General features: G+C 39.5%; 1 protein-coding gene across 1 annotated transcript; it reads left to right on the plus strand.

Moving 5' to 3' along the window:
* Positions 1–469: 469 nt before the first annotated feature.
* Positions 470–915, plus strand: LOC149196842 (serine/threonine-protein kinase GRIK1-like). Its single transcript, XM_089403797.1, has 2 exons — positions 470–547; positions 665–915. Exons 1-2 carry the CDS (start codon positions 502–504, stop codon positions 835–837), a joined length of 219 nt encoding a protein of 72 aa, XP_089259923.1. The 5' UTR covers positions 470–501; the 3' UTR covers positions 838–915.
* Positions 916–9,915: the final 9,000 nt, after the last annotated feature.

Raw genomic sequence — 9,915 nt, forward strand, 5'->3', positions numbered from 1 at the left:
TTCAACAATTCTCTGCTGTCCAAAGAAAGCCCAACCTAGCCCGTCCGTCTACCTAGCCAGTCCGTCTACCTAGCGTAGTTCGAATCTCCCTCGCCAAACCCTCTTTCTTCTGTGCTTTCCTTAGAACGAACAAGGTAAGCTCTCGTCGTTCTCAGCTTTCCTTGAATGAACAAGGTAATCTCCCCCCTATTTCAGCTTCCGATAATTAGGATGAATGAGGAGTTGCGTCCTGGATTTGGGTTCGCATTTGAAGGAATTTTTTTTTGGTGGTCTTCGGCTTTGTTTTATAGTTCTAGGGCTCAACACATGATTCTAACAGAAAACCCATACGAAATCCCTTGGTATACAGTGACACCCAATGAGTCCTCAACGATGCTTGGTATCTGGGAAAAGTGCTCGTGAGTGGTCGGTCACATTGACAATTTAATAAATTAAACCATAAAAAGTTGGGTTCTTCACAGGCCTTAGATTGTTCATGATCCACTTGTACTTCCAGAGGATATGAATCCAGCACTTGCAAACTTACTTGAAGGTCTTCTTTGCAAGGGTAAGTGACTTTTCTCAATTGAATGTTTTACAGAGCAGATTTTAATTTTAAGAGTTGCATTGCTGCAAATTTTGAAATTCACCATAATAATCAAGCTGCCATTATTGGATTTCACAGATCCGAAGAAAAGGATGAGCTTAGAGGCTGTTGCAAGGCATCTGTGGGTTATGAAGGATTTCACGTCAACTGTGCAGGTTTTGGGGAAATGTGAACAGGGTAGCTCTAGATATCATTCTGATCATCATGAGCAAACTGTAGCTTCCTCTAAAACATTGTCAGAATCAGTTTAACAGGGATGGTTATGGTTTTTATTTTTACATATTTCATGGCTGCTTAGTCATGGAAGAGATGTTGTGGTTCTTCAGAAGAGGGGGTTCCTCCAAGGATTTGAATTTCAAGTCTCTTTATTTACATAATACAACAATTGAGCTGCACCCCGGTGACGCTTTCCATTAGAATATTATACCTGCTTTCAATTTTCAATGAATTTGTGAGTAAACCACTAAGCTTGCTCTCTCGATTATTGAAATAAACCAGAGTCCACAGTAAAATAAGGTCCCTTCCAACACAATAATTTTAATTTAGTCTCAGTTTTCATGATCAATCTCAAGGCAATGTGAAACTCACAATGTGTCTTACAACAGTGGAACATTCATCTTTTATAGCCTCTAGGCAAGCAAAGCAGACATATATTCACATCAATGAACTAAACACGGTTGGGACTACTGAAAATTGATTCCAAACACCAAAACTCCAAAGGTTGGAGTTGGTGATGGGACTTGTTTTCATATTGATTGTATCTTGTGTGGTGTTCCACCAATCAAGAGAATGTTTACCACCAGAGAAAAGGACCCTAAACCAATTTGGAAGAGGCGATCTAAAATTGCTGATAGGCACTGTTTTTTTATCGCAAAGGTCTTTATAGCGTTATTTGAAGGAAGGATAATCCAAAAAGGAGAACGTAACATTGAGAAAGGTCCATTGGAAGGATTTCATAAGGAATTTTCAAATGGTTTGAGGCATACAAGATATGGTATATATTGTTGGTAGGATCTACAATATCAAACAATTAATAATTGTTGAGAGATTGATAGAGATTTTCCCTGATTTGAAATGTCTTATGTGGACTTCTTTCCGCCATTCCAATGTTGATATTTAAAGCTAATATAATGACTGGCCTTATAACATTAAAATCAACAACATCACTTAGATTCTCAGGCTTGTTTGAAAATTTGTCAGGTGGCAGTAACATCTGCATCAGTGAAGATGAACTTTTAACATTCCCCAACTCTCTTGAGGACTTGGTTTATTTTATGCTTATAAGATGTGGGGAATTTATTTAGAACAAAGGAGGACATTTTAGATGCAAACAAAAGGAATATTTTAACACCCAAGGTACATCTTCTAGTGCAACTTATTTTACTGTAGAGGAATGGTGAAGATATTTGTTGTGTTACGTTTGTAAAAAGAGTGATTGTAGCAGCAATAATCTCTAGACTAAAGCAACGACTTGATTACCCTTCATTTGTCATCAATCACTACTTATCTATAGCAACTTCTACAGATTTTGGGAATAAGTAGCAAAAAACACACAAATGTTTTCTATTAGCAAGGTAAATCCAAAGGCAAAGTTTCTTTCAAGCTTGTACCAAAAACTGGCATTAGAATTATTCTCTGTGGAGTTGTCAAAGGTAATTCTAATATAATACAAATATCAGAACATGAAGGGGGCACTAGAGAAAGTTTGATAAGTTCTATAAAGCACAGGAATTTTGGGAGTCAAATGATGATCATGAAGAACTCCTAGCAGCTGCAAATACTGCTATCAATGCAAGTGAAACTGCATGTTCATGACCATTTTGGAATAACTGGATCCTCTTTTTGCATTCTTCACTTAGGTTGGCCTAGACCTCATCAAGGAACAAATCAAATAGGTAGAAGACATACATGCATCTACAAATTATATATCTGGAGACCCTCAGCATGGAACGCTGGTCTCATTATTACAAGTAAGGAAAAAAATATTATCAAATGGAAGTGTGAATAACAAGGCCTTGAGGCTTGGAAGTTTGAATGACACAAAGGATATGGAGAGTTCAAAGGGTGCTCTCAACTTTAATTATTGAAGGCAGCCTCCAAGAAGCCAACATAATTCTATGTGACGAACAACAAGACAGCTCTGTTCAATGCACTAATGAGGATTCTCCTTATGATACTATCTAGATTAGCAGTGACACTAAGAACACAAACAGTCACAATGCCTAAGGTAAATGGCTCCTCCAAATCTCAGAATATATACCATGATTTCAAAAGAAATTGGGAGAATGTTACCTTGTAAGCCTTTTCCAAATTACGCATAGCATCCAACATTACCTTTATTGCTACAACTCCAACCTACCACAGTGTCATTGGTAAGGGTTGCATCGTGAAGTATTGCAAAATTCATGCAATTGATATGTTGGAATGTCTAAGAACGGATTCTGGTAAAGTCATTCTGCTTAAGCTTTATTTGGGAACACAGAGGATTGGTCGATATTGAACCAATCCAATAAGTTTGGCAGATTTACTGGAGGCCTTTACCTTTAATTTATTTGTTGGATAGATTCCATAATGAATCAACAAATTAATTGACAAGAGGGGATTTAAGTTATATTAACTAGAAGCACACCTTGCAAGAAAAGTTCTTATTGATGGTTTCATCTTTGGCTGCATGGTTGGATCAAGTACACGGTGTGAGCTGACAGTGTTGAACAATTTATATGCATGCAAATTGATAAGAAATAATTTCATACAGAAATTGATTTTTAAGGAAAAGATCAAAGATGTGTAACAAAAATCTGTTGTCCAAGTACATCAGGTGTTAAAGACTTTGTTCTAACACTGGAGTAGGAGCACAAACCAAGCTCATCTCTAACACTTGTAAGCGAAGTTGAAAAAGTCGATTGAGAAATAGAATTAGAAGTCAAAGTAAAAAAGAGTTGTCAAGAATATGTTGAAATGTCCAATTCAAAGCCTGTACTTGATGTGAATTCCAACTAGCTTGTGACGTTGAAGAACAATAATATATTAATTGCAGTCGTGGAAAGAATTATAATTCATTGGTATTTGATGTGTGCAAAAAATTAACTTAGTGATAGTAAGCACTTTGAGGGGGTTGGAATGGGAAGGCGAACATAACTATTCTCTATTGTCTCAGAATTGCAAATAGAATCATTGGTATTAGACAACTAAATAAACAAAAAAAATTCCCAGCTAAACAGAGATGCATCTTTTACAATGATGAAGGCTTATAGTACAAGACTATGCCCAAACTGTACATTTTGATTCAATGAGAAGTAAGCTCCTGGAATTAGTTAAAATGAATGTTGGTGAATCACCAATGGGTGACTAATCTAAAGGTGTGCAAAGTGATATCAAGAGAATGGTGAACCCATGAGTAACCAGGATGTAGTCCATATAGTCTCATGTGGTATTGATGTGGAAAAAAATACATTTAGAAACATGTGCAGGAAGTGTAGATCAATAAGTTCTCACATGAAGGCAATGTTACAGATACATTTGATGGCATTTGCAACTATTTTTTTTGAAGGTGTATCTTTCCAAGTTAAATACACCAAATCATCAGATACTAGAATGACACAGGTCTATTTGAGGCATTATATTTATCTCAAGTTTTATTAATTTTTCTATGCTAAGGTTAGCTACAGTCAAGCTTGAAAGCATTAGTAGTTGGAGAATGGTGGCTTTGGTGCCTGGTTATACAATAAGAAGTAAAGGAAATGTACATAAAGTGATCAAAGAGGAGATTAGGATAAGGTAGGAGACAAGGAATGCCAAAGTTTTTCAAAGAGTTACCAAGAGCAGGAAGAGGTTCTATTTCCAGAAGCTCTATTAGCTCTTCCAAGCTCTGTTCTATTTACAAACATAATTATTTCCAGAAGCTCTGTTACCATCTACCATGTGTTCATGTTTCCATAAAATCCTCCTTAACTCTAATAAATTTGACCTGCTTGAGACATAAATGACAAACCTCCATATCTGGGTGAAGATTGTATAGAGAGAGATTGAAAAGGCTCCAAATAGACCTGTCTCTATTAGTGAGTAGGCACTGTCAAGAGCTCTGGGGGAATTCTTCAAGATCTCTGTGTGTCAGTTGCAGATTATGTGCTGGTAAGGTTGTAGCAAGCAAGTTCAGTGTCTCTGTTGTAGAATATGTGCTGGTAAGATGTAGCAATCAAGTTCATCATACTAGGAATTCCCTGGTAGGTTAGCTATGTCTATATAAATGAATCTTATGAAGAGCTCAGAGAGGGCACCTTTACGAAAATTGAGCAAGCTGTAATTCCTGCTTACAGGAACTACATTGAAAATTTCAGCATATTGCTTGATCATTCTGCCAGTGAAAGCAAGCATTTGAGATACACTCCAGAGCAACTCGAGTTTATGTTATCACATCTGTTTACACAGAGATCAAGTAGGACTGGATTGTCCAACTGAAATAAAGTAGATATTCCAGGCCGGGAAGGTCAGGGCTTAAACACAACCGCATGATTACCAGGCATCCTTATTCTTTTTGGTCAATTTGGAGGTCTCTGCTAATTACTTACAGATTTTTTAGCATCACAATATATCAAATTACAAGCTTTTAATATAGGGTATGTGAGTGCTTGGGAAATTAATATTCAGATATTACATTTGGTGCAAAGCATGTAGTATTGTAGGCATTTATGGTATTTAGTGGGCCCTAAGTTATTAGGTTTTCATTATCGAGCTAAAAGTATTGCAAATTATCCAATCTGCTAAGAGTGGCTACAATGCTACAATGTACTATAAGTTATTTTGACAAAAAAAGGGGATAATTGAGTACATGGAATAGTTGTAAACGGGATAACTAGATACATGGAGAACTTATGAGAGAGGGCTTCCGGATTCCAATATCAATGATGTACCACTGTTCTAATGAGGAAATTATGTTCCTTTTACATTTTGGGTAGCAGTGGCATAAATGTAAGATAATGTCCTCTCTATTGCTCTCATAGGAAAAAACAAAGAACTTAATATTTTATTTTGAAGTGGCTCAAATGTAACTCCATGCCACATTCTCACCATGGATTGAGAGGTCCAGGGTCATGCAGCATAACCTGTGGGCTGAATACTTATAATTCTCACCATGGTTTGAGAGGTCCAGGGCCATGCAGCATAACTTATGCACTGAATACTTATTTGTAACATGAGAAACCATGGCTTGAGAGGTCTAGGGTCATGTAGCATAACCTGTGGGCTGAATATTTACAATTCTCACCATGGTTTGAGAGGTCCAGGGCCATGCAGCATAACTTATGGGCTGTGTTAGCCTCCTATACCAATAGGGTTTCATATTTCATGATTGACAGTGGAAATGCCAAAAATGTTCATCTTTGATGATGCAAAGGTTCCATTTTTTATGAATGAAGCAAAAAGTTAAAATATGTAAAGAGGGTATGCCTTAAAAGAATAAGCAAAGGGAAAGAAAATGAATGGGTCAGAAAAAATAATTGAAATGAACCCCAAAGAAAGGCCAGGAAAGTGGCCAATCAAAATGCCACTGCTATCTTGATGGATGGCTGAACAGTTCAAACTGGGCCATGCCATGTTTTAAATTGCCTGCTTTAGACTAGGGAATGAGTACCTATTCAAACAGTTCAAGCTTGACAGATGACTAGCTGGATAGAGAAAGGAAGGAGCCCACCAGCTTAATCTGGGCCCTTGGAAGATATAAGGGTAGATTTAGATAGGAGGGCAGCAAAAAGAAAAGAGCATATGAGGGTTTGCAAGTTTAAATGCACCCTCCCTGAAGTAACAAAAAATGCTAGGTACTAAGTTGGGTAGGTAGCCAGAAGTTGCAGAAGCCTGATCCTATTCAGTTTTGGCCTTGATCAGGAAGGCACATGTTAGCAGTTGCAGAGGTATCTATGCAGCATCTTGAGGACAAAATATAGGAGCATGTCTAACTCCCCCTGTTTTCCCCCAAAGACTCTCTTTCTAACATCCCCTAGAAGACTTTAGGACCTTCCTAAATAGTCCTTCTTGTATTTCTCCTTGGAAAAATTCATGACAAGTTTTCACCTTCTTCTCCAAAAAGAAGCCACATTTCTTGTGTAAAATCATTCCCCATCTACTTCTAAATCTAGGTTTACTCACTAAACTTAGTTTTCTATTCCTCACTTTCAATCTTTCATATCCCCAATTCACACTGACTTCTAACCTTATTATCTAACTCCCTAAGTGCCCCTTTTCCCCTACTACTATAGCACTATTGTGAAAAAAGCCCAAAAAATATGTAAATACCCCCCCTGGGCATTATAGCCATATATTCAAAGTTCGGCAAATGTTACAGAATCAAAGGTTTCTTGTATTTGGTTCATTCTATAGTTGGGGATTAAATTAACACTTGGTTAGTTTAATAACCCTTACCTACCCTATTAACCACAATATTGCATTATCCCCGCTCATTGTATAAATTTTGGAAAAAACCCACTTTTATCCGCTTTCCCAAAGTTTGTTTTCCGGCGCGCCCCACCAAAAAACAAAAAATATTAAAAAATTCCCGCCGGGTCCCGCCGTATCGCGTTCGCACGTCTGCAGCCCGTCGTCCGTCGGATCCAGGCCCTCCCATCCGACGGCCCACAATGATTTCGGACCACCCCCTCTGTCCGTCCTTTACCGCCCGAAATCTGTCAGAGGGTGACGTAGGGCCAGGGACGCGTGCCCGTCTGTTACTGGAGCGGGCGGCCTCTGACCATTACCGGGCCCGTACGCTAAGCGGTCCGATAATACCGCTAACCACTTTTCATTACCGCTGTCCCGCTCCCGCCCCACGTCATCTCCGCATCAGCATTACTTCACCCCACCCCCCGCCATTCCTCCGACCTGTCCGCCACATCGCCCATCCACGTCACCCCCAATCACGAGCTGCCACGTCACTCCTCCGTACCCGATCGGACCAATGACGTCATGCTGACGTCATCCACTAAAAAGGCGCCAAATACCAAATTTTCTATATTATTGCGCAAAAGTCGTTTTTTCCCATTTTTTTCGCCATATACACACTGTATTCCTGCATGACCGTTTACGTCGCCTGTCCGCCAACTCCGAAGCTTGCTCCCCAGCTGCTGGCGCCGTGTGTTCACCCGACCTTCAACACAATCGTCATACTGTTCCCAGGTACTTATCAAATTCCCTTTGCATACCTTGGTCCTTGCAAAATTCACTAAATCAAACGAGAAAAGAGGGAAAACATAAGAATTGCTAGAAATCCTGAGTAGCTAGAGCTTCAGTCCCCCACTGTAATCCCCAAATTCACCTGCAGAGGACCCCCATTGTGCAAAATTATCACAATTTCACAGCTTATTGCGCATTTGTGACTCTAAGCCATTGCCAGACAAATCCACTGAAAAAGCAATTCTCAGTCCCAGCATTTGCTCTTTAAATCTCTCCCAAGAGCATTTCAACTCTGTTTCACCCCAATTTACCTGTTTCTCTCTGCAAATTGCCCTGCTCATTGAAATTCACTGCCCTGTGTTGCTTTTTCCAGAAAGTCAAGTTCAAATAAAATTCCAAGTATCAGTTAACAATGGAGACCCCTGTGGCATTAAATATTGCACCTTGGAATGCCCCACATAAGGACCTGGAATGGTTGGCCCTTGCTGACAGAGATTATCAGTTGAGAGAAACTGTAGAGCTGTGTAACAAATACCACATAGAAACAGTTTGTGAGTTAAAAAAGAAACACAGAGATGGTACTGACCTCTTGGGAATCTGGAAATCCCACTTTCCAATCTATTATCTCCCTCAGGTCAATGAGTTCCCTGATTTGATTCACCAATACTGCACAAATTATGACCCCAATCAAAGGGCTGTTCTGAGTCCTTTAGGCTCTGTCTTATTCCATATCACTCCTGAAGACATCAACCAAATGCTACAGTTTCAACCTACAAAGCCACTGGCTCCTCTTACTATGCAGCTTTTACTAGAACAAGGTGCCAAGCTCTCCAACTCACAAGTTACAAGAATTGGCCAATTGTTTATGCTTCCAGAATTCCAGCCCAGGCAGCCTCCCCCTTATCTACATGTCTGGTTCAATGAGATAGGGAGACTGCTAGTAGACATGATATCCTCCATCTTAGGGTTCAAAACCAGTGAGTTTGTGGATGAGACAACCTTGGTAATGCTATCCATGTTCACCCCAGGACAGCCCCCTGCTGTCCAGTATGACTATGCTACATTTATAGCTGATAAGATTCATGAACAATTCATGAACTTGGAGAGAGAGAGAGTATTCAAATACACTTCCTACATATATCATCTCCTATTGTACAATCAGCCTGATAGTTTTCCTGTTGTCCTCAAGAAATTAGATGCAAAGGGAAATAGAAGATCTGTAATGTTCTGGACATCAGTCTTCCATCATATTCATTATTCACCATACAACTACTGTGAATTTATTGACCTCTTCATTCACCCAGCATTGTCCCTGCTGCAGAGTTATCCTCCTCCTAGACTCACTGATGATATGCAAAAAATCCTCCAACTTTCTAAGAACTATAGCATTGGAGATTGGTACTTCTACCAAGACCACGCAGTGATCAGAATATATGGCTGTGAGCTAGCCCCATACAGGATACCAAAGTATGTTCCCATGAGACTCTTTGCATTAGAATACTTCAGGCAGTTCGACAATGCAGATATGATTCACTTTCATAGCAGAAACAAGAAAGCACAACTGAAAATTAAGCATCAATTGGGTCCATTTATCTTTAACAAGAGGGAAGAAGCTTGGGAAGAGGCAGACAAAATGCTAAAAGGCCTCCTCCTCAAGACCAGCTTCTATTGGGCACCCTATGACCCTAACCATTTCATAAGCCTCAGAAGAATCAAGTATAGGCTTGCCACCTATGATCACTTTAGCATTCCAGAAATTGAAAAACATGCTAACCAACTAGAGTGGAGGGAAGGCACCTTAGTGGAGGATTATTCTGAAGAAGAATTAGCAGAAAGAGCCATTAAAACTTTAGAAAAGGCAGTTGACTTGGAATATTTTGGACAGGTTTGGTCTTCAGCCCCTCGGCATCTTGGAGAAGCTGCCTCTTCGTCCACCGTTCCCCAGCAGTCTGCCAAAGCAACTGATCAAGCAGCAAACATGGCTAAAGGAAAAACAGTGCAACAAGGGGAGTCACCTCCCAATGTGGAACAGCAAGTAGAACAACAACAAGACATAGCTAAGGCACCTGCCTCCACAGAATAGCAAACACAAGAACAAATCCCTCCAAGGCAGGAGGTAACACTTGAATCCTCAGTTTTACAAACACCTACTAATGAAGAAAGAATGA

The sequence above is a fragment of the Pinus tabuliformis genome, chromosome 2_2, assembly GCF_031772625.1.
Source record: "Pinus tabuliformis cultivar Carrire ecotype Pingquan chromosome 2_2, CPIR1, whole genome shotgun sequence".
Taxonomy (NCBI): domain Eukaryota; kingdom Viridiplantae; phylum Streptophyta; class Pinopsida; order Pinales; family Pinaceae; genus Pinus; species Pinus tabuliformis.